Source organism: Platichthys flesus, chromosome 17 (assembly GCF_949316205.1).
Source record: "Platichthys flesus chromosome 17, fPlaFle2.1, whole genome shotgun sequence".
Classification (NCBI taxonomy): Eukaryota; Metazoa; Chordata; class Actinopteri; order Pleuronectiformes; family Pleuronectidae; genus Platichthys; species Platichthys flesus.
The window spans coordinates 1,212,075-1,235,797 of NC_084961.1; the positions used below are offsets into that span (position 1 = coordinate 1,212,075).

General features: G+C 46.0%; 1 protein-coding gene across 1 annotated transcript in view; it reads right to left on the reverse strand.

The window, feature by feature from the left end:
* Positions 1-2,063: 2,063 nt before the first annotated feature.
* LOC133972676 (glutamate receptor ionotropic, NMDA 2D-like) overlaps positions 2,064-23,723 on the reverse strand; it is a 57,859-nt gene continuing 36,199 nt past the window's right edge. Inside the window, exons 9-17 of the mRNA XM_062410241.1 lie at positions 21,546-21,699; positions 16,241-16,366; positions 14,497-14,609; positions 12,769-12,885; positions 11,849-12,009; positions 9,173-9,242; positions 8,370-8,487; positions 3,595-3,656; positions 2,064-2,294 (exon numbers count right to left, since the gene is read on the reverse strand). Coding sequence (XP_062266225.1) covers positions 2,064-2,294; positions 3,595-3,656; positions 8,370-8,487; positions 9,173-9,242; positions 11,849-12,009; positions 12,769-12,885; positions 14,497-14,609; positions 16,241-16,366; positions 21,546-21,699 — 1,152 coding nt within the window. The remainder of the gene's footprint in view (positions 2,295-3,594; positions 3,657-8,369; positions 8,488-9,172; positions 9,243-11,848; positions 12,010-12,768; positions 12,886-14,496; positions 14,610-16,240; positions 16,367-21,545; positions 21,700-23,723) is intronic.

Genomic DNA, 23,723 nt, shown 5'->3' on the forward strand with positions numbered 1-23,723 from the left:
AACAGACTGTGAGTGTCATCGTCATCACTGCCATCTGACATCAGACGCAGCACCACGGAGAAGCCTGTATCCATCACAGCGTACGAGGTTAATAATCAAACGACCCTCCTTAGGAAGAAGCTCCTGATTCAGTGTGAAGTCTGAAATGATGATGTTTCTGAAGAAAATCAATAATCCTGCAGGTTAAACAAGCTTTGATTGAGTTCCACTCCCTCTCCTCACCTGCAGGACGCGTGAAGTCACAGGTGAGAGAGGGAACGGTACTTTCTCTCCCTCTTTTTCAAAATTAAATTAGAACTTCTTTCCACTCTGCATAAATTAGAAATGGTCTCCGGTGTGTCAGGCGGGAGGAGATAATAAATCACATGCCGACACGGGGGCGACACGGGGGCGACACGGGGGCGACACCTTTCCAACCAGTGGCACTTTCACACCGCAGCGTTCAATCGCTGCTCATCTGACAAACGAGAGCAGCTCCTCCTGTCTTCCTTCACCTCCCTTCGCCCCCCCCCATCATCACCTTCTTTACTCCTCTATCCAAACCCACAGCTTTCTCCTCAGTCGGCCTTTACTCCCTCTTCTTATCTCAAAGTTTCCATCCACGTCTTCCTCACTCCCCCCCCCCCCCCCCCCCCATGTGTTTATTTCTAATCCCTTTGTTGATGCCTCCTCCTCTGACCTTGCTCCCTTCTTTCCAGTTTTTTCATCCCTCATCGTCTCTCATTACTTCCTTCTTTCTTATCCACTCACTCCCTCGCTCCTCTTCACCCTCCCACCCCCTGTTCGTCTTCCTCAGCTTCTGTACTAGATATTTCCCGGACCCGGAGCTGAAGGACAGAAAGTGGATTGGCTGTGAAGCAGCTGGGCGACAGCTAAGTGATCGCTGTGCTCGGACCCAGTGGCTCCTCTGGTTTGCTGCCAAAGATAAACACGAGTGATGTTCCTCCTCTTTTTCTTTTCTCTCCTCGTCCCTGCTGAGAGCTAGAAACCAGTTCGACTCAGAGTGCCCCCCCTGCTTTAGTGAAATCCATATCTTGATTGTGTCCTGCTTCATCTTTTTGAAGTGGACCTCATCTGCTGCAATGAGTGAGATCTTCACTTTTTTTAAATTGCACGCAGGAACAAGAGATCCTGAAAATGTCACCGTCTTTCCATCCATCACAACATCTGCTCCTGCATAAATCATGTGGTCCTCGAGCTCCGGATCAGGAACCTGGAGCTCGTCTCGCTGATTAGTTCAAACTTCTCAGGTGGAAATCAGAGAAATCAGTGGCTGTAGTGGTTGAAAATGGAAATTTAAAAATGTTCAAGCCTCAGAGTTTAGTCGCTTTCTGATTTCTCACCTTCTGGCAGAACTTTTACAATGTTTCATCTCTGGTGCAGAGATAGAAGTGATAGAAGAGATCGTGTTTCTCCATCCATCTTGAGGATAAACGGACCCAACACAAAGAAAAGCTGCTGGTTTGTGTATTTTATGCAGCGGTAACACAAGGGCAGTGTGTTTCCAAATGATGTATCTTCTAATGTGACGTTTTGCCATCTGGGATCCAGCTCAGTGAGAAATCGCTTCACAAACGACTGCAGCAGATAATTCACCTCCTGACCTCAGAGCTGCATCAATGCACGTTATTACAGTTTATTATGTTTCCATAACGAGAGGACAATGTTTTCAATTACCTCTGTTATGTTTCCCCCCCCCCCCCCCCGGTTATTTAGAACACACAAAAGCAAATTAACGGATTTCCACAAAACTTGATGGTTTGCTAATAGTTCAACCTTGAGAATCAGTGAATAAAAAGTTCAAACTTTACTGCAAGTGGAGATTAATGGAGATTATAGTGATTTGTGTCTCGTCTATTTTTTATGTTCTTGTTTGATTTATTATCTTTTAATAGTTTTATGTTTTATATTGCTCCTGCATTCAAGAAATTAGCGACAAACATTAAATAATTGTTCCTGCTCCCTCTAATGTTATTAATGGCTACAGAACTTTCTTATTAACATGTTTCTGACCACCTATCTTTGTTTTGACTATTCCATTATTCTTTTCTCCTGCTAACCGACTACACTGGGATCTTGTCGAGGTGAACTGGGACCCTGGGGTCCTCGCTGCAGTGTCTCACCCTGCTCAGAGCCAGGAGGAAGTCCATCCCACCAGATCGCTTCACACAGTGCCGGAGTTTCCAGTACACCAGATGCTCCCAGGCGAACACCAGCATGCTGAGGCCCATGGCCACGAGCAGCATGTAGAAGACCCCCGCCATGTTGTCGATGTCCAGTTTACTGCTCATCACCTGCAGGGGAGAGGAGGCGGATGGGTGCAGACAGCAGGGACACAGAGGGAGGGAGTTGAAGGAGGTGAAGGGAGAGAGGAGATGATAGAGGTAAAGAGGATGGAGGGAGGGGCAGAGTGGAGACAGATTTATTACTAACGAGAGCCCATTTGTCTCCCAGACAGCAGATGAAAAGTTAATTACAGCCCAACAGGACAACGGAGACTCCTCTGCTGTCCCATGATGTCAGAGTCTGTGATGTTCCCGAGCCTCTGCACGCACAACGCTGGAGCAGAGACCACAACATGCCAGTCACACAAATTACCAGGCTCCCGTCACACAAAGAGCTTTTCAGGCGCTTTAAATGATTCATTTTCAGAATTCATAGCTCTCATCTGAGGCCAGGCTGCGTTTACTGCTGAATGAATAATCATTAATATCAGAGGTCGTGGCTCCCGGGGGGGGGGGGGGGGGGGGGGTTATCTGCACCCGATGAGAGCACAGGCATTTCCATTCAGAGCCCAGGCATCTTTCTGTTTGTGTTGTCGCGCAAAGTCACAACAATATAATTTAACATTGGATTGTGAGGTTAGAATCTGAAGCCACGACAGGAGACGCCCACTAAATGCAGGGGGACGTCTAAAAGAACTGAGTGTGGACACATAATCATAGAGAACAATAACTAATCTCAAACTTCACAGAGAGACCGGTTAGCAAACTTTCTCCAATACAAACAAACACAAATCAAATGTAATTCAAGTTTGTGCAAAGAGGCAGAAACTCTGGATTCTGACACTTCATGTGCAGTTTGTCCACTTTTGACATTTTTCTAATATTTGGTTTCAGACATTTCCTGTTGTTATTGTTTGTCTCAAACGGCAGGTTGACGGGTCCGACTCGTTCACAACAACAGGAACATGTGGGGAACGTTCACGTCTTCATCTTCTACGTGTGCGGCCTCCTCTTCTTCATCCTCAATAATGAGCATCTTGATATAACTTACAGATATAAACGGCTGTTCCCTCGAGTTTGGTTTGATACTGAAATACTTTTTACAACAAACCAGGAACAACTCTGGATATATCCCCCAAAAAACTCCAATATCCTATTGATCAATGAGGTCGAAGGTCAGGGTCATTCGCCAGGATAGAATGAATTGAATCTATAATAAAGAACACAGATTCACACCTTCACACTCTCCTCCTCATCCCCGAGCCGTCCACCAGGATTAAGGTCAGACCACGTTTAGGTTCTTTCCAAAAATAGAGCAGCAGATGAATGTGTGCCAGGCTGATGGAGAAAGAAGTGAAAGAAGCCGTACCTCGATCTTATCGTTGTGGCAGATCCCCGAGAGCCAGAGACGCTCCAACATATCAATCTCATCTGGAAGAGAGAGAGTGGAGGCAGAACGAGAAGGTTAGAGAAGAGGAGAAGCCGGGAGAAAATTAAATCAGGAGATAAGAGAGAGGGAGGATGAAGAAGAAAAGCAGGTGTGGAGTTCAGAGGAAAGAGAAAGTGATTCGACGGGGAGGGTGAAGAAGAGAAGGAGGGAAGGAGGGAAGGAGGCTCCGTGGAGAACGAGTTAAAACAGCACTGGAGGAGGAAAGAGGGGATATTAAAAAAAGGGGGATAACAGCCCCTTTGTGATGAGAGGAAGGTGTTTGAACCCCGAGGGAGAAGAAAGAAGAAGAAGAGGAGGAGGAGGAGGAGGAGGAGGAGGAGGAGGAAGAGGAGGAGGAGGAGGAATCAAGGGTATTGTGTGATGGCAAGAGAAAAACGCGAGGGACAGATGATGAAACGCAGCGAGGACGAGAGAAATGAGAAACTGAGCTCGTGTGATGTTAGAAGAAGGAAATGAAATGAAGAAAAGATAAGATTCAGTTTCGTTGAATAAAGAGAGGATGAAACCAAATTAGAGTTTTTGAGCCCAGGGTGCGATAAACTGAAGAGAGGTTTAAAATTACAAACAATTAATAACATCTACATCTTTGCTGCAAATTAGTGCAGCGAGTACTTAAAGACTTCTCCTCGTTAAAAGTACAAATACTGTTTTCAAGTAAAACTTAAAGGTAACTTTTGAGCTTTCAAATGTTCTTAAAGTAGAAGTTCTTAAACTGCAGAGATTTCATCTTTTAAAAATCCTCCTCCATCCAAACACCATTCAGGAGATTAACATCAGTTTATGAGCTTTGTCATTTGTGTTCCTGGTGATTTTTATTTTTTATTTTTGATGTTGTATATATCCTCAGCATGACGTTTTACTTTTTACTTTACAAAACAACTATTTTGAAATATCATTTGACTGTTGATTGAAAGAAAACACGATTAAAACGATGAAGATGTAATAAAACGGTTTCAAACGACAAATACATGAAAGAGGTTTTCACTGAAAGTTCTCAACTGGAAACGAGCAGCAGGGACGAGGCAGAGCAGCCCAGAACGCTCTGGTGTGTCGGCCACAAGCAGAGCAGAGCGAAGCCACAGAGCAGCGGAGATGAGAGAGAGCAACGCACACACACACACACACACACACACACACGTTGGTAACACACACTCTGAGCTGCAGAGTAACGGGACTCTCCGGCGCTGGCCATTAATGCTTTAATCAAAAAGAATGAGGCAGTGGGAAGGAAAAGGAGAATCAGATGTACAGAGAGACAAACACACACACACACACACACACACACACACACACACACAGCCAGTGACTGTACAGACAAAGACGTCCCCGTCAAAGGAAGTCCCAATCCCCACGGCTCACAGTTACAATATTAATCGACCTCCGGGTTAATTAACGCCGTCTGGAATCGAGCGCCGAGCTGATTAAGCCGCCGCGACTCGGCCATGTTGACTCAAACATCAAGTCCCCTCACACCAGCACTCACATCTCCGGCGTGCATTGTGCATGTGTCACATCCCGCTTCCCCAGCGGCCGCGTGCCGGGATTCAAACGCTCCCTGACGGCTGAATTAAACCCGGCTGGACGGGGCGACCCTGCTCTGATCCTGACAATGGAGGCTGACGTGTGTGTTCACTGTGTGTGTTCACTGTGTGCGTTCACTGTGTGTGTTCACTGTGTGTGTTCACTGTGTGTGTTCACTGTGTGCGTTCACTGTGTGTGCGGCTCCCTCCCAGGATCTGATCCATGGAGTCTCAACGAGTTCTCTGCTGAGTCCTCGCTCCCCGTCTCCTCCTGCTCTTCATCTGCCTGTAAACACGTGACTCATGGAGGCCAGGCTGCTCCTGGAGGAGAAATCCTCCCCACCTCCTCTCTCACCTGCTCCGAGCAGGAGGTGTCAGACTCCTCTGCACATGTGAGAGTTGCACCAGAGGTTAAAACAGAAATCCTGTTGACTTTAACTGTGATTTGTGAACAATCCAACTCCAACCTCCTCCTGTGAGTGTACATGTCCTCTAGGGAGGTGTGATTTCTGTGAACACACATTCCTTTGTTCACACACACACACACACACACCTTATCTCATATCTCTCACACACTTCTGTTATCTACACACCACCTCGTGCCATGCTGCCGAGTCGTGGCCGGAGGCGTCAAGTTCTCAGATCCTCGTGGACTCGATGTCCCACAAACACCTTCAGGACATTTCTTCAGATTTGACAGAAAACTCAGAAATGACCTCATTAGATTCTGGTGGTCAAAGGTTAAAGGTCGCCGTGACGTCAAACCACACGTTCCCTCATAACTTCTTTAATTCTTTCGTTGTGTTTCACCTTCACTACTAAAGGGCAGATCTAAGGCCTTCTGGTTTTCAAACCTCTCAGAAACATTGAGCAAAATGTCTCCTCGATTCAATCTGAGCAGAAAATGCCTCAATGAACATAATGAAGGTGAATATGAAAACTAATAACTCTGGAAGGAGGATTGTTTTTCTTTTACTTTTTTTTTATTCCCATTAATTATTCGGAGTCGTTCTTGAATCTAAATGAAATATTTGAGGACGTGTGTGTTTGTGTGATTTGATCCAAATCAACATCTGGATCTCGTGAGATTCAAAGGACTAGATAACTAAGAGGTTGTTTCAGGGTGAGGGAGGTATTTCTTTATCTGAAAGTTTCTCATAGTTACAGCGATTATTAATAATAAGAAAGAACATTTGGTCCAACCGAACCGTCTCATCTTTTCTTCTTCTCTCTCTCTTCTCCCCGGGAAGAGAAGTGATGAAGTGACCTCGTTAGCACAACCTCCTGAAATCAGTGTTATTCAGAGGAATGATTACAAACCAGCACAATTTAATAATGTTCTACAGATCATTTGTTTCTGCACAGAAAAAGATCCGCCCTGTCTTCTGTCTGGTGGACGTTGATCCTGAAACAACCGGCAGCTTCGGTTTGAATCTGGAACTAAACCAAAACATGAAAATCACAAAAAATGGTTCTTAGAAATATTCTATTCTCCGTCTGTAAACTCCAGATCAACATCCTGGTCTCTGAAGACTCAAAGTCATCTGCACAGAGAGAGAATATAAAATAAAAAGAACTTAATTTCCCGAAGGTGTGATGCTGCTGCTCTGTAGCTGCTTCACATTCACATTTTCTTTTTCATCATTCTTTTAAGTGCGAGGTGTTTTTATCGTCCTCGCTCAGTCGGCGTGAGTCAGAGTGAAAGGAATCGAACCCTGGCAACACGGAGCTGTGGGATTTGAACCCGGCAGTGGAACAGATTCCTGCGTCTGGAATCTGAGGACGGTTTTTTTCTCTCTGCTGAAGTCAAGTGGGACGTGACCCCCGGCTGTTTGTCTCTGATCAGACAGACCTGAGTCCAGCAGGCTCATGTCTCTGTGTTCCAGTGTCAACAGGTCAGCAGCTCTTCACCCACACAAGCATCTGAACTGATCTGAAGTCAGATCTGAACACTGTTCATCTCCTGCTGCTGCCCTGGTGAGTCTCAAGCAGTTTTTAATATTTGTGAAGATGATTCGTGGAAATCACAGATCTACACTTCAGACGTCTTTTATGAAACTGAAGCAGAATAAAGTGATTTCTGTCTCCTTCTTTTCATCCTTTCAAACAACAGCTTCTGTTTGATCTGAAGAGTAAACACGTGTCCGTGTGCTCAGCCGTCGGCCTCCAGGGTTTCCTGAGGCCTCCTGTGCAGCTTGATAATCACCGACCGGCTGAACGAGTCTCCAGAGGACGACTGACCGGAGATCACAGACAGAAACTGCTGCTCCGGTAAAGAGAGGAATTAAAGGGGATGATTCCAGGAGCTGTGGAGCAGCACGTGTGATGTCACCAGGTCCCTGTGGAGTTGACTTCCTTATATATATATAAGGCTTTAATATTTGTGTTTTTAAATATAATATTTCTTTAACATACTTCTTGTTATGACCTCTGGTGTTTAGGCCTCTTCCTGTTCGTCAGGATCCATCAGACACAGAAGCAAACATTTATTTTCTGTTTAAAACTTCTTTACTTGATGGTTGATGAAAATAATCTCAAATCTTTTTTAACATTAGATTCTGTCAGACCTGTGATCATCTGACTTCTGAGGTGTTCATTTTAGAAAACAAAGAAAACAACAGAACAAAAACAGACTCAATTCTGTGCAACATTAAAGGATCCAACTTTTACAAACTGACTTTAATAAAACTTTGTTGACGAGACATGAGCTCGTCTCAACCGTCTCCTCAGAGTCACTGAAGCTGCACCAACAGAAACCAGCTCCAGTTTGACGTCAAGGTGACCTTTAACCTTTGACCACCAGAATCTAATCAGGTCATTCCTGAGTTTTTTAGTGTAATCTGAAGAAATGTCCTGAAGGTGTTTGTGAGACATCGAGTCCACGAGGATCTGAGTCGACTCCTCCGGCCACGACTCGGCAGCATGGCAGCAGGGTGGTGTGTAGCTAACAGCAGTGTGTGAGAGATATGAGATAATGTGTGTGTGTGTGTGTGTGAACAAAGGAATGTGTGTTAACAGAAATCACACCTCCCTTCCTTCTCCCTTTAATGTTCTGTACTGATCGTCCTCTTCTTTCGTTCCTCACCCATCACACCTTCCCCCCTCTCTCTCTCTTTCTCTCCTCTCAGACTTTGAGCTTTCTCCTCTTTGACCCCCCCCCCCCCCCCGTCTTACCGTCCCCCACCAGCTGCAGCAGGGCCAGGTCCAGTGGTCGTTTCCAGCGGGAGTTCTTGTTCAGCGCGATGCCGTAGCCGGTGGTGGCGAACACCTTGCCAGAGCCGATGGTCATCACCTGGTGGAAAACAACACAAACACCTTAAACCCTGACTACACAAACACACACAGACCAACACAAGTCCCTGGAGTCTGATCCCCGGACACGGCCGGACTTTGAGCAAATGAGAATCTGCTCGATTTATTCCTCTGTAATTTATTTTGTCACATAAATGCAAATCATTCGGCTCGGCTCTAATATCGGCTTCCCCCGAACATCCCGGAGCTGCAGTGCGGTTTTGTTTCAGTGGAGGAATTAATATAGATCCACATCAATTGTAATAATTACTGCAGCAGCGGCTGTGGTATGAGGCTGCTGGGAGCTGTGGCCTCCCATTGAGCTTATTACACATGATCACTGGGCAGGATGTTCGCTGCTGCAGCCGGAGCCGCTTCCAATTCTCACGTATAAATAAATCAGAAGCAGCAGTGTCCAGAAGAGAGGATATGAACTGGCTCCGGGCCGCGAGGGACACATCATAATGTGTGTGATTTATTTAATAAAGTCACAGCTCTTGTGTGTGTTCTCATTTGGTATGCTCGTTGTGCGTCTCTCTGAAGAAGATGTTGCCCCCTGAGGATGTTGTGGTTTGGTTGCACACAGTAGCTCCAGGCTAACAAGCCCTCAGGTATGGCTGCCTCTCTGTGTGTGTGTCTGTGTGTGTCTGTGTGTTACTGTGCAATGATTGGAATGCGTCCCTCACCTTGCAGCCCTCGTCCTTCCTCGCCATGTAGTTCAGAACTGCGGCGTCATAAATGAAGGCATCCAGTTTCCTGCAGGGGGGGAAATTACAGCACGGAAAATGGAAATCAGTGACCTGGAGCCGAGCGGCACCACGGCACAATGCAGCTGGTGAGGAGCAGGACAGAGATGATGGAGAAAGAGAAGCTGACACAGCGGCTGGGTGAAAGGAAAACACACGATGGAAGCAGAGCTGGCTTCTTCCTCCACGTGGTTTAACACCATCGTTCAACAATCACACACAGAGGGAGAGATCCATCATGGAGGAGGTGAGTCTGTCACTTCTCCTCCTCCTCCGACCACAGAGCAGAATACCAAGTGTCTGCAGCTGCTTCCAGAGGCAGGTGGAACCAGAAGGACTCGGATTCTCAAACTCCACGGAGCTTCTTATTGAGTGGGGAGCGCTGTGAACATTAACACATGGATCCAGGTCCGAGTAGAAACATCAGCACCGGGTCGAATCCCCAGAACCTCTCCACAGCTTCAGGTCTCCATCTTGAGATACTTGTATTGTTCAGGTTTTTTACTATCATGAAATATATCATCCCATGTCATTTTATACAGTATAACCATGGGTCCTAACTATACTTTAAACATATTAGATCGAATCAATGAAGTCACAGATTGAAAGGTGATCAATCGATAGAAGAGACTTCTCTCTCGGGAGCAGAAGCAGAAAAGGAGCGATTGTGTGAAATCCAGTTCATCGTGACTTAAGGGATCAGACGTCAGATCTCAGTTCAAAGAGTTGATGCATATCTGAGGATCTGATGATGGGATGGAACTCCACCTGCTCTTCTACTTCACAACCATTTATATTCTGACTCCTGAAGCTGCAGCGGGAAGTCTGCACCGAGCAGAGGAGGAGGGAAAGAGGTGAGGAGGAGGGTAGACGGTGGAGGAGGAAGGGGTGGAGGAGGGTTAGAGATAATGAGGGGAGTGAGGGAGGACGAGGGCGGGGGGGGAATGCAAAGCAGAAGTAAAAGTTGGAGGAGCTGGGAGCAAGGAGTTAACGAGGGAGGAGGAACAGGGCAGAAAGACGACAGCAAAGAAGAAGGGATTAGGGAGAGAAGGATGTGGAGAGAGTAAATGAGATAAAGACAGGGTGTGTGTGTGTGTGTGTGTGTGTGGGGGGGGGTTCTGCACCGCGACTGCCTAATCAAACACGGATCTTCATCCCACTTTGCTTCGACAGCACAAACGGATGATTCCCCGTAAATAACGTGAGGATGAGAGGCAGCGATAACCACAGAGAGATAAACAGCAGGTAATGAGCGAGAGGCTGGGGGGGGGGGGTAAGAGGAAGAAGAAGGCTGAGTGAGGATAAAGAGTGAATAAATAAAAAGAAGAGTTTTAATAACACGCTACATCGAATGTGCAGAGGACTGAGGACGCCACTCGTCGACAAACGTCTCAGCTCTTATATATATCATCATATAGACTAACTAACCCCCCCCCCCCCCCTGTTGAAGACAACAGGGGGGGGGGGGGCCTGAGCGGCAGCCAGTGCTGACAAGGCGGCCCCCCCCCCGCACTGCGGCTGCTGCTAACATGTTTTATTTAAAACGCCTTCACCTCACTCCCACTTCTTCTTCTCTGGTCTCGATTGGGAACCATGATCCTGATGGGGCGCCGCAGATAACGCCAATTAGCCGAAGCTCTCGAGGCGAAGCGGCGCGGCGCCGGAGTCAGACGGGGGGGGGGGGGGCCTGTAATTGAAACGTGGCATGGACCGCGGCGCTCCCTCAAATTAAATATAGAAACACATGTATGCGTGGAGAAGTGGAGAACGGTTGGTTTCCATTATGAAGTCGCTCCTAAAGTGAGAGCGGCTGTCAAACCGCTGCCGCTCTGGATCGTGGATTAAAGCACAAACTTTGAAGGACGATTATAAGAGTTTATTTTGAAATGAAGAAGAAGGAGAAGAAGGTGAAGTGATGGAATATCAAAGGTAATAAGTGAAGAAGAAGAAGAAGAAGGAGGTCATTCAACCGGCTGATAAACCAAACAAAGAAGAAGAAGAAAGAAGAAGGGATGGAAACGTCTGCTCCTCATAACTATCATGTGAATGTTTTAAAATCTTTAATAATTGTGTTTTTCTACTTCTTAGAGAGTTACACACATGTTGCATCATACTTGTGTTTTTTACTTCCTCCAAGGACGGTTGTGTTCCAGTTGTATTTGTCTGTTTGTTATCAGGACTACACAGAATCTACTGGATGATTCCCATTAAACCCAGTGGATAGAACCAACATGGTGAGGTGGATGCATGTGTGAAATCTGCTGCAGCTTGATTTTAATGGACTGTTGAGGTATGAGTTTGACTGACTGACAATTTAGTAAAGATTATGTATTTAGTGGGGGGGTGGGTGGGTAGGGGGGTTAGGGTCTGGACACTTCCAATGGAACTTTTCTCCATCTATTGCTGGTTTAGTGTAAAATATCAGAAAGTTTTAAAAGTAGAGATACACAATAAGACTTAATAAAAAGTCAGAAGTAGATTCCTCAGCTCCTCTTATCAGGAGTTATGAAAATATGAAAGTGGAGCTTCTGTTCTCCTGGTTTATCACCTAAGCTCTTTTCAAAGAACCTCATTATCTGAGCTCTCTGCTCCTCTCTCCTCCTCTCTCCTCCTCACCCGGTCTTGAGGTTTTCGATGGCCTCCTCCACTCCCTTCTGGTTGTTGCGGATCATGTACTGGTGCATGTTGGGGTAGTTGGAGCGGATGTTCTCCTCCGTGCTGCCGTTCGGCACCGTGCCGAAGCGCAGGGGGGGGTACTGCTCGTTCGGCTGCTGGAACTGCACCGGAAAGAAAAGACCAGAGGGAGGAGGTGAGAGTGATGGAGGGAAGAGGGGGAGTTTAGGGGAGGTAAAGGAAAAAGGGGGAGATAGAAGGTCGTCCCTCTCAAACACTGAGGTCACTCGGCTGCAGCTTTCTGAACAGAGGAGGATAAAACAGATTTCAAAGTGTTACAGCTGCAGGATTCAAAGAGAGAGAGAGAGAGAGAGAGAGAGAAAGAGAGAGAGAGAGAGCGAGAGAGAGAGAGGGAGAGAGAGAGAGAGAGAGAGAGGGAGAGAGAGAGAGAGAGAGAACGTGTACAGTACTTTTCCTTCAACTCAAGCTTTTCTGATGGAAGGAGACTTTTGTAGGATGAACACATTTTTATTTGCTGACTCATCGTTTCTATTTCCTGTCCAAGATGATTTAAAACTCTTTGAAGTTTTACATTATGAAAACACCAGCGTGACAGCCGCCTCCCACTGAACCAGAGACCATCATCAGCTTCTCCATTTCTTTACTATCTGATGAACCTTGAACGTTTCTTGTGATATGGGATCAGAGCTCGATCACCATGTCCTGAGATCCTCTCGATCATCGGTTAAATAAATAAAGATAAATAAAAATCCTTCAAAGAAACCGCCTACGTCTCTCTGGATTCTCAATCTGGCCAACAACCTGTTCATGACTCAATCCATACCTCCCTCCCTCCACCCCTCCCTCCACCCCTCCCTCCATCCACCCCTCCATCCCTCCACCCCTCCCTCCCTCCCTCCTACCTTCTTGTCTGACAGCCCTGACACCGTGTCGATGTACTCCTCCTGGATCATGAAGGCAGCCAGGTTGGCCGTGTAGGACGCCAGGAAGATGACAGCGAAGAACGCCCAGACCAGCACCTGACGGAGGAGAGAGGAGGGGGAGGAGGGTTAGTCCGACAGGTGGGCAGGTACCTGAAGACATCTCACTGCTCCGTCTCAATGGAGGGAAGAGTCCTGTTTGTCAGCTTTGGTCCTTTTCTCACTGGAATGATGAGCGTCCCCACGTCCCCCCCCTCACCCCCTCCTGCCTCCATATCTTACCAACATCTTCAGCCCCTGGAGAAAGTGCCTCTATTCAACCAGTGTGCACGCCAAAACTGTATTTGCATAATTCTCTTATGAACATTATGAAGAATGTGAACTCTTAGCTCCGGTGACTGAGGCACAGTTATAAGAATGTCCTCAGCGAGCGGGAGAGGAGAGGTGAAGGACGGCCTCCTCGCCTCCAGCAGCTCCCGGGGGGGGCCATGTTAAGCCTGGTTAAACTTTAATGTGTCACTTCATCAATAATAGATGGTGGTGGGTTGTCCACAGGTGCATGCTGGGACGGCCCCGGCTGACCCTGGATCCTCGTACGCAGCTCAACAAATAAATGCAGCTGCTGATCGCCCATTAAATATTCAAGTTGTTTCTTGATGCTTGTTCTTGGCTCTGCATATTTTATGAAGTGATGCTGCTGGACACAGATTTCTCTTAAAGCCACACGTTTCTCTTGAATTCATTTAAAAATCCTCTGTGACTGAATGAAAGAGGGTTTCCATGTTAAACCTGCTCAACACAGGAGCAGAGAAAAACCTGTAAATGATCCGGTTTCCTCTGGAGGAGCTAACGAGCTGCTCACATGATTGGAGCTGTTGTCAAAAGGGAAAAATAATAACTGGAGTTTTTCACCCCCTGGTTTGTTTACTCCGAGGTGGAGAGGGCGAGCTGCCTTCAACTTGTTTCTCTTCTCGAGCCCCGAGTGCAGAGAGGAACAGCAGGTATTAAAAAGAGCTCCGCGGTGAAACAAGTGGCTGAACACTCACACTGATTGCATCTGTAAAACTTGTTAGCTTTCTTTTTGTGTCTTTATTATTTTGTTCAGGGGGGGTTCAGTGTGTGTAGTAGGCGTGTGTGTGTTTGTGTGTGAAACGGTGGAAATTAAAAAGTTGTTCCAATCAATTAACTCTTCACACAAACTCAAAACTAATGAGCTGCGTTGAGTTGGTGAGTCAACAGAAACCTGGATACAGTTATGATAAAACTGAAATATCATAAACGTGTTTTAATGTCCGAGGCAGGTGTCACTGCACAGGGAAACAAATCAATTAAAAATGAGATCAAATATTTTATGCAACTTAAAGATGATGGAGATATAAATACATTTATTCATAATAGTTTGTTGTTTTACGGCTCCACCAGCCAATCACATGAGAGTTTACATCCACATCTGTCCAGACTCAAATAATACTGCACACAGTGAATAATACTTCATAAAAGATAAAGTATATTTTGACATAATTACCCTTTTTTCACTTTTCTGTGTGTAATAATGTCTATAAAATAACTTCAAAACCCACAAATGGATTTTCACTAAACTTGTTGAGTATCAGTTTATCTCCAGATGCTTCACTTCAGGAGCAAAGGTCAAAGTCAGGGTCGTGAAATGCTTCTTCTAAGATCTCCCTGTACTGGGACTCTGGTGTTTACCATGATCTTGCTGGTGGTTCCTCTGGGATTCTCCACAGGCACCGAGTTGTTGAAGACCAGCGCCCACAGCAGCCACACCGACTTCCCGATGGTGAACTTGGATCCTCCCGACTCTGAGAAACACAAGTTCAAGTTTTAAACTCTTCATTTCTCCGTGTTGTGGTTACAGCAGGAAGATGAAATCAACAACCCCCGGGATGAACGTGAGAACATGAGCAGCTGCAGCACGTGGAACCAAATCAACACATCCAGATGAGAGGGTTTAACATCTCTGTTAAAAACCAAGGACATTAATCTGCTGGTTTCAGGCTCAGGCTCTTCGGCTGCAGAGATTCGTTCCCGTTCAGCCGCTGGCTCACGTCTGGGGTTTGATTTGGTTCCAGAGGAGCTGGATGTGAGTTCAGGACTCGGCACACTCGTCCAGTTCTTCCACGTGGATCTGGTTTTGTGCACGAGGAGGATGTTTAGAGAATATTATCATCCAGCAGTGAACGGACAGTTCAACTCTGTGATGAAAAGATTCAGGAGAAATTAATCTATTAAGACTAATAGCAGAATTAATTAACCTAAAAATATGTTATTTAGTAAATTGAGGAGTAAAAGGCGAGAGGGAAGAACCGTGAGCGACACTCAGTGAAACTCTGGTGGTCGTGTAGAGTTTCTATTCACCACCACGACTCTGGGAGGAAGCTGAGAGAGAACACAAACACTCCGGGAATCGAACCAGCGAGGCCAACTAATCCTGATGGTTTCCAGCGGTTATTGAAACCTGGAGCTGAAGAAACAAACCCTTTGCTCAACTTGGATTCAGAAGAACTCATCTGATGCTCAGCAGAGGGTCTGAGTGTATTTATAAAAGAACACTTTTTGATTTTTATCAGATTGACTTTGACAAAAAATCATCGATTCCTCCATTTAGAATGAAATCTCCACACGGCTCCTGAGAAGAGGGAGCTGGCTACTTGCTGGAGCCTCCGTGTTTATTCTGTTGATTTCTATTGTCCTGATTGACCCGAGCCACTCGACCACACTGGGCGCACTGGGCGCACTGGGTCATTTGGACTCTGAGCAATCAACCAGCAGACAATCAAGAGCATTCAGGATAATGAGGAGGAAAAGAAAAGATTCCATTTCTCAACCAGCACAATACTTAACATATAAAACCAATAAAACAACGCAGGGTTATCGAACTGTGTATTAGAAATATGATGCTGATATAAAATGTTCTCATCCCTCAGAAGCTATAATCTGTTAGAGATCATTTAAACAGTATGGGGTAATTAAGATAATAAATGACGATGATATGGATTCATGGATATTTCTTTTGAGCTTTAGCTTCTCCAGTTTCCAAAAGCTCAGAAACACAAATGTTCTCTAAATTAAAAATCTGTGATGAACAGTTATTTAGAGTGAAGAGGTTGAAACAGTTCAATAAGAGACAGAGTGTAGAAACGTCAAAGTCTTCCTCTGACTCATGAGACAGAGAAAGACTGAGGGTGTCGGTGGGGGGGGGGGGGGTGTGTGCACTGATTGTTTTGACTTGTGTTCAATCAAAAAAACACAAAGTGGGACACTTTGCATAATTTGAGCAAATCGCTCCCCTCAAATCAGGCCCCCCCCCCCCCCTCTTTGCATATCTGACAAAGTGAGGAGTCGGTGAAGACGCTGTGAGACGAGCGGCGGCGCCTGATTGGCTGATTGGCTGATTGGCGTCTGCAGACACACGAGTGATTTCATGTCTTACTCTTGGCGCTCTGCAGGCTGCGGTTGTATCCCACCGGGCTGAAGAACTCGAAGATGAAGACGGTGACAGCCACCACCGACAGGCACATCACAAACATCATCACCCACACCGCTGGGCTGTAGGGCTCTGCAACGCACACACACACACACACACACACACAATATCAGACAAAGTTTCAGAAGTTGTCATCTGTGAAGAACAACTTTGTTAAATGGAGAACATTCATCTGAAAGGAAATCTTTAATGCACAAACTGGTTGAACTGAGAGGCTGTGATTGTTCAGTGGCTCAGTTTTCAGTGAAGACACTTCCTACGGGTGTTTCCCACCTGGAATCGAACCAGGAGAAGTTCACACGGCTCCGACCTGAGATCTGTCACCTCTCAGTGTGAAAACCACATTTACATCAACGCAGCTGCAGAACATCTCAAGTGGAGAATCCCCAACAGTTCAATTCTTAAAGGTTCTAACGCCTCGTGAAGATGAGCCAACATGTTTGTGCACGAATATAATGACAACTCCCTGAAGCAGAGAGATCTGCAGGTCGACTGGAAACCAGCAGCATTCTGGGAACACAACGCTCAGCCGCTGGTTTCACTGTGTTCACGTCAGATCAGATCCAGAGTGAAGTTGAGAGCTGAAGAGACGAGTTGAACCAGGAGGAGGCAACACTCATGTTCGTATCCAGAAATATGGAGATCGAGGAAAATTACCTGACAAACAGTTATTTACTTTTTATTCAACATGAGTTTGTGTTTAGTTTGCAGGATTGTGTGTAACGATCTTTTGGGTTCATTCTGTTTCATTTGTTCTGGTGGAGGCTGTGAAACCTGAAGCTCCCTCTCGCTCTAACCCTGAACGCTGCAGGTGAAATCCATCTGTGGGTTGGAAACAGGAGGAACTGGTCTCCGCCCATCACATCCGTCTAATGGCCGCAGAGTGTTTTCCAAATTAGTGATTTAGGATTTCCTGTCGCCACCGGCACCAGAAGAAGCGGCAGCTGCTACACTAATAGAACCCATCAGCACCGGGCCGAGCGGCTGGATCCACTCATCAGCACCTTTGTCTCTTTTAGTGCGACAGCGGGTGAGAGAGTGTGAATCAGGCCGAGCTGTGAAGTGACGGCTCCACAGAGAAACAGCCTCAGCTTCTGTTTGAGGCTTTTAGCTGCAGGAGGAGCAGGAAACTCACTGACGGGGTTAATGGGCCTGAAAGATGGAGCTGTCACTCAGAGGTCCAACCTCACACTCCATCCTGCTCAGGAGGGTTCACAGGCGGAGAAGAATCTGAATCATGGTGTTGATGTTTGTTCAGTTTTTATCAGATTCTGGATGAAAGCTGAAGAAATGATTTTGTGCACGATAAAATAAATAATTTCTTCTTGATGCTCAGAATCTGTGAACTTCCTAATTAATAAAGTTGATTTAATTCCCCTAGGGGGCAGTAGTGAGGTGGACCTCAATCAACTGTAGGGACTGGAGCTTAATGGTCAAATTAATAATTCTACCAACAAACAGGACACACCTCTTTTTTATACATTCACGATCTCACACTTGTGCCCCCTACAGGAAGTTTGAGGAACACACGTGGACTTCAGATGAAACATGTGACACACTTGAACATGTGGTCTACACGTCCACCTCTGGACCTGTAGACTCCTGATCAACAGTTGGAGTCTGTGTCTGATTCTGCTTCCCAGTAGAAACCCAGTGTGTTGGAGTTAATCCAGTCCCACACTGTGTTTCCCTGTGGTTCCATCTGAGAACACTGAAGGTCACGTTGGGTTTGTCTCCTGCTGGCTGTTGATTCTAAAGAGCCGTCAGTCTTCAGCTCAGGTATGAGGAGCTTCATTGAATCACTTCACTTGCACGCGTCCTCCTGGTTGGTCCTGGTGTTCGACTCCCAGTGGTTTGTACTGGTTATCTGTCCTGCACCAGAGCAGATCTTTTAGAAACCCTTTAAACCAGGGAGAGTCAGAGGGAGACAGCACATCTGGGATCTGGTCCTGGTGCAGATCCAGTGGAGCACAAGGGGTCGAGGTTGATGAGCTCTGTATGTGCTCCTCCTCAGGGGCGTGGAAGATGCAGCTGCTCCGTAAAGTGATGGTTTCATTTTAATTATTCTGGTCAACACGTTCCCAGCAGGTCTGGAGATTCACACCAGTGACCACACGAGGAAAATCACCTGTTACCTGCTCACTGTGACTTTCAGAGCTCGGACCTCAGCGTCTGTGTATCATCCAATTTTGAGAAATCATCTGAAAGCAGCACGTTTAAAAAATAACCTTATTTTAACAGGAAAGAGCAGCGATCACAGAGTCGACAAACAGAGCGTCTCTTTGTTCCTCTGCCAAACGCTGAGTGGGGAAACTTCTCTGAAACTCCAAGGTCAGAGAAGCTCCTTCGAAATGAAGAATAGATTCATTCTGCAAAGGAATGTAATAACATGACAGTGATGTTTTAAAGAATCCACCTTTCAGTCCACGACTTGTGAAGAAGCATCACAGGCTTACTTTTATCAAGTCTTGGATTTTGAGATATTTGCTTGATGGTAATGAAACTCAGGTTCACTTATGTATTTTTATGCATTTAAAGTTCAGGTGCTTTTTACTCGACCTCAGACTTCCGCCAGTTTGCAGTCGACCTGCAGCGGTTTTCCACATTTCATTTAATTCCATATTTTTGTTTCCACTGAAGAAGAGACCCGAGGGAGAGACGGACCAGACGGATTCATCAAGCGTCTGTCGAGCGGCGGAACAAGTTAAATGTCACCGAATATAAAGTGTGAAGATAAAGAAACACAATCAAACAGTCACAGGAAACGTTTCCAACCCTGAAGCTGAAGAGAGTGGGACTGAGAACCAGAGACTTGAGTGGGACAACTGCTGATTGTCTTTAAAGGGAACAGGTTTGAGCTCCTCACAGTGTTTATGTTTTATTAATTCTGTATAAAATGATATCACATATTTGTCTATGTCTGAGTCTGAGGTGATGATTTCTTTACAGGGTTGAAACCACTTTGATTTCCTCACTTGATCGTTTCTCTTCATCCACTCTCTCTTTTCCCCACACACCCAGATAACACAGTATTCACGTGCACACACACACACACACACACACACACACACACACACACACACACACACACACACACACACACACACACACACACAGCTAAAGTCTGGAGCTGTGTTTTAGATGAAATGGTCTTAGGAGTTGGGCGTCTCCGTTCGACTGTGACGTGTTGGACATTGTGTCCTGGATCTCCTGAGACAGACGGAGAGATGTACTACAGCTGTGTAAGTAAAAGCTGAATGAGATCCTGGAGATCAGGAGCGAGGGATGAAGTCTGTGAAGGAAAATGAACCGAGAGTCGAGTCTCCCTGAGAGAAAAAACAAATCAATTCCATTAAATAGGAGTAAATCCAGGGAATCAGCTTTAATCACACGTGATGCTTCTGAGTTTGAGGAGGATTTTCTGTTCTTGGGAAGAAAAGGAAAAAAGACTCAATTATTGTTCTTATTAGAAAATAATGTCTTTTTATAGACTAAGTGAGACGCCTCTCTATCAACAGTTATGTGTCTGTACTTTAGATATGGAGCGACAGCCAGCAGCTAGCTACATCTTTATCTGTGAACGTGATTATTTCATGATTCCTCAACTCACACATTGAAACCTTGAAGTCCAGACGTGGGTTTAACGTCCGTCTGGAGAGAGTTCATCACTTGTGATCAGGTCGAGTTCACGAAGACTAAACGAAGTTGGTTTGATCCCGTTTGAGTTCAGAGTCGGGAGCAGACAATACGCTGCAGATCCAAGAAGAGAGATTTAAGTAATAAATCAATCCTTATGCTTCAGTGTTGATATCGTGAGATGAACCTCGATCCGGTCTCCTGGCCGGGACCTCCGGGTCGGAGCCGGATCAGCAGGTCGATCAGTCTCAGCTTGTTTCTGAAGCCGAGTCCGAGCAGCGAGCTGTTTTCACAGGTTCACAGCCCAGATGGAGGATCTGAAACTGAGACGCTGCTCTGTGCTAACGAGTCTGTTTGGTTGGGTTAGTGTCTCATCCGCACAACACACACACACACACACACACACACACACGTATATGCACACATTCAGATTAAAACAACTGAACATATCTGAAGTATCTCTCTCTCTCATGTTTTATCCATCTCTCTCTGTCTCTCTTCTTCTCATCGCTCCATCTCTTCATGCTAGAAAACGTCTGGAGTTAATCTAAGAGGATTAGTGAATTAAGAGGCAGCGTCTCAGCGGAGGTCTGAGACTTGTCTTCCTTTAGAAACATGTAAAATCAAAGAGTCTGTGAGAGCTCGTCTGCAAACAGAGACTGAATCTGCATCGGCAGCTTTGAGATGTGGAACCACGAGTGTGAACTTTACAAGTGGAAGACAAACGCCTGCTGTCGTACATGAGTCCCTCGTGTTCTCCTCAGATCACAGGAGGAAGAAGATCCAGCTCGTTCACACCTGGTTTGATCCAGACCTTCAGACACCTTCTACCAACCAATCAGAGTCAGGTACAGGTAGACTCCGCCCACGTGGGTGATGACCACAGGATGTAGGTCAGACTGAATTCTCTGGTTCCTAAACTACAGTGTGAAACCAAAACTAACAGATCAGAGGAAACTATGTTTTTCTAGTTCAGGCTGAAATGTGAACAAACTCTTAGTTTGGTTGGTTTTTTTGTTGATTGCACCAAAACCTGTGAGAAGAAAACAACATCACAACAACAATACAAGATAAAAAGTAGAAATTCCCCTTTGGCTTGTTTAAAAAACCCAAACACAGAAAGTACACGAGTATTTTACATCTGAAACAAACGCACCTCCACTTGTGACCTGATCCTCTGTAAATCTGCACATTTCATTTAATGAATCATTTAAAGGTTATGTTGCACTTTGGACATTTTTAATCTCATATATATGGATCTTTTTTCCTTTCTTGGTTTCTGTGTCTTTTCAGAGAAGTTTATTTAAAGCTCTTTCTTATTGTATGATGCAGTATAATTATATATTTTAAAGATTATAGACTAGCACATCAGTTTTATCTCTTATGCACGTGAAGGATGAACATGTGCATGATCAAAAGAGAGAGAGAGAGAGAGAGAGAGAGAGAGAGAGAGAGAGAGAGAGAGAGAGAGAGAGAGAGAGACTCGCCTGTGGGTTCTCGGCTCTCTGTAGACGAGCTTAGCGGCTCTGAGAATAATCATGAATCCAGAGTTCAGGGGGCAAACAGGAGATTTGACTTCAGAGTTCAGTGGAAGTGTTAGAAAGTGAGAACTCACCGAGGAAGGCCGACGGCGACACGGTGCCGTTGCTGCGTGAAACCATGACGCTGATGCCGGTCTCCACGAACGGAACGGAGAACTCCACGACCTCCGACCTCTCCTCGTTGATGGTGAGCGAGCCGATGGCCATGTCGGCCCTGTTGGACACCACCTGGAAAACAGGACGCCTGACGTTAGAGCGGTCGAGTGGGAGTCACGGAGCTCAGAGCAGAGCCGAGACGCAGCAGCTGTCATGAGGTCAGGAGCAGAACGCCTTCGACAGAGCATCATCTCAACACAGAGCGGTTTGGAGGAGAGGAATCTGTAACGAGGCCCTGGGGGTCGGAGGGTGAAGGAGCCCGGCCCTGTTCCACCTGGCAGGAACCTGAGGTTTCTCCACCGCAGCCCAGGGGCCCGGGAGGTGAGAGGAGCTGGCTCCAGACCAGCAGGTCATTAGTCTGAGTCCTGGCCGGGTCCCAGACGTCTGTGAGAGACAAAGGGCTCAGCGCCCCCCCGCCACCGAGACGCCTCGCTGCAGACTCTGAAAGTCACAATCCTTTAAAGTCTCTTTCCTCTGTCCATGTCCCCGTCAAACAGAGCGTCCTTCAGAGGACACCGGAGAGGACGGAGACTGAAGCTGAACCGGAATGAGACGCTCTGGTCTAGAGAGGCTCTCGGTGTGAAACTCCAGCATCGAACATCTCGCTGCTTTCAGGGGCCATTGCCTCTTTGACAGTGTGTCACTGAAACGCAATGCATCCTGGGAAAGGTTAACCTTGTTTCCTGGAGCTGAGGTGAAGGTGAACCTGCAGCCGTCGATTTCATTTCTAATCTTATTGTATTTTAAACGTCTCTTGTTTACCTCTTCTCTTTGATCATCTGCTGTAACAGGTGAATCTCCCCCAGAGGAGAATCAATGAGTCTCATTTGATCTGGAGCCCCAGTTAATGTCCCAGTGTGTTTAACTGGAGTTTAACTGGATCAATGACCAGAACAACAGACACCAATTCAGTCTGATCATCAGTGGAACTTCAAAGTTACTGGATAGGATCTCATCAACATTCATTCATTCATTCATTCAGGTGAAAATCACATGACTCTTCCTTGGTAATGCATTAAATATGATAAAAGGTTGAATGTTCCCTCTGTGATCTGAGCTATGGAAGTTGTGAGAGTTTCTCTGCATCAGGCTGCAGAGCTTCATATTCTGGTGCATCACCATGAAATGACGTCATCATTTAATTACACAACTTAATTAAAAACAACTTCATGTTCCCGTTGATGGACGACCTGCTCAGGCAAGTGTCGAGTCTTTGAATATCACACAATTATTCTTATCCCAATGAATCACGGCACCAGACCATAATGTAATCATAAAATTAATCGGAATTAATGGCTGATGTAAGGCGGAGTGGGGGTGGGGAGGTGGTGGGGGGGGAGGGATAGGTTCTCTGCTAGGTCTGATTACAAGTTAGCAGCTAAATTCAATCACAGGCGTTTTCCTTCTTGTTTTTAAAGTTTATGTCACAAACAGCTTGTTTCAGCATTTGTGGTCATTTTTCTGATCTATTAAGAACGGAGGACGTGTAGCTGGAGACTTTTGTCCTGAAGTCAACCTCTGTGACTCAGCGTGTGCGTCCCCCCCCCCCAGACGTCCTCCTGGGAGGATGTGATTGGTTCAGGAAACGACGGATTCAGACTGATTCATGTGACGAAGGCCAAACGGACAAAAGCTGAATGCATTGTGCGGGTTGAGGTTTTTCAATGGACGCAGATGAGGAAGCCGGACTCACTGTTTGGCCTTGGGGAAATGAACCAGATGTGAGGGGATTAGAACCCAAGAGGAAAACCAGCTCCTGGTAGAAATGGTTCAAATAAAGAAAATCAGGTAAAGCAACAGGAAACGAGGACAAGACGTCTGCTGCTGTGATTCAGCAGCGTAATGAGTCACAAGCAGGGGGGGGGGGGACCATCAGCACACAGTGAGACTGTAACACAAACACACACAGACTCACACATTGTCTCAAAAAGTGTATGTGATCCTTTATAGATTTATAAAACACACATTTAAAAGTTCAGCATCTCTTTGTCTCCTCAAGATTTGAGGAGACAAAAACTTCTTCAGTGTAAATGTCTGAAAGTTTAAGACCACACAGACACACACACACACACACACACACACACACACACACACAC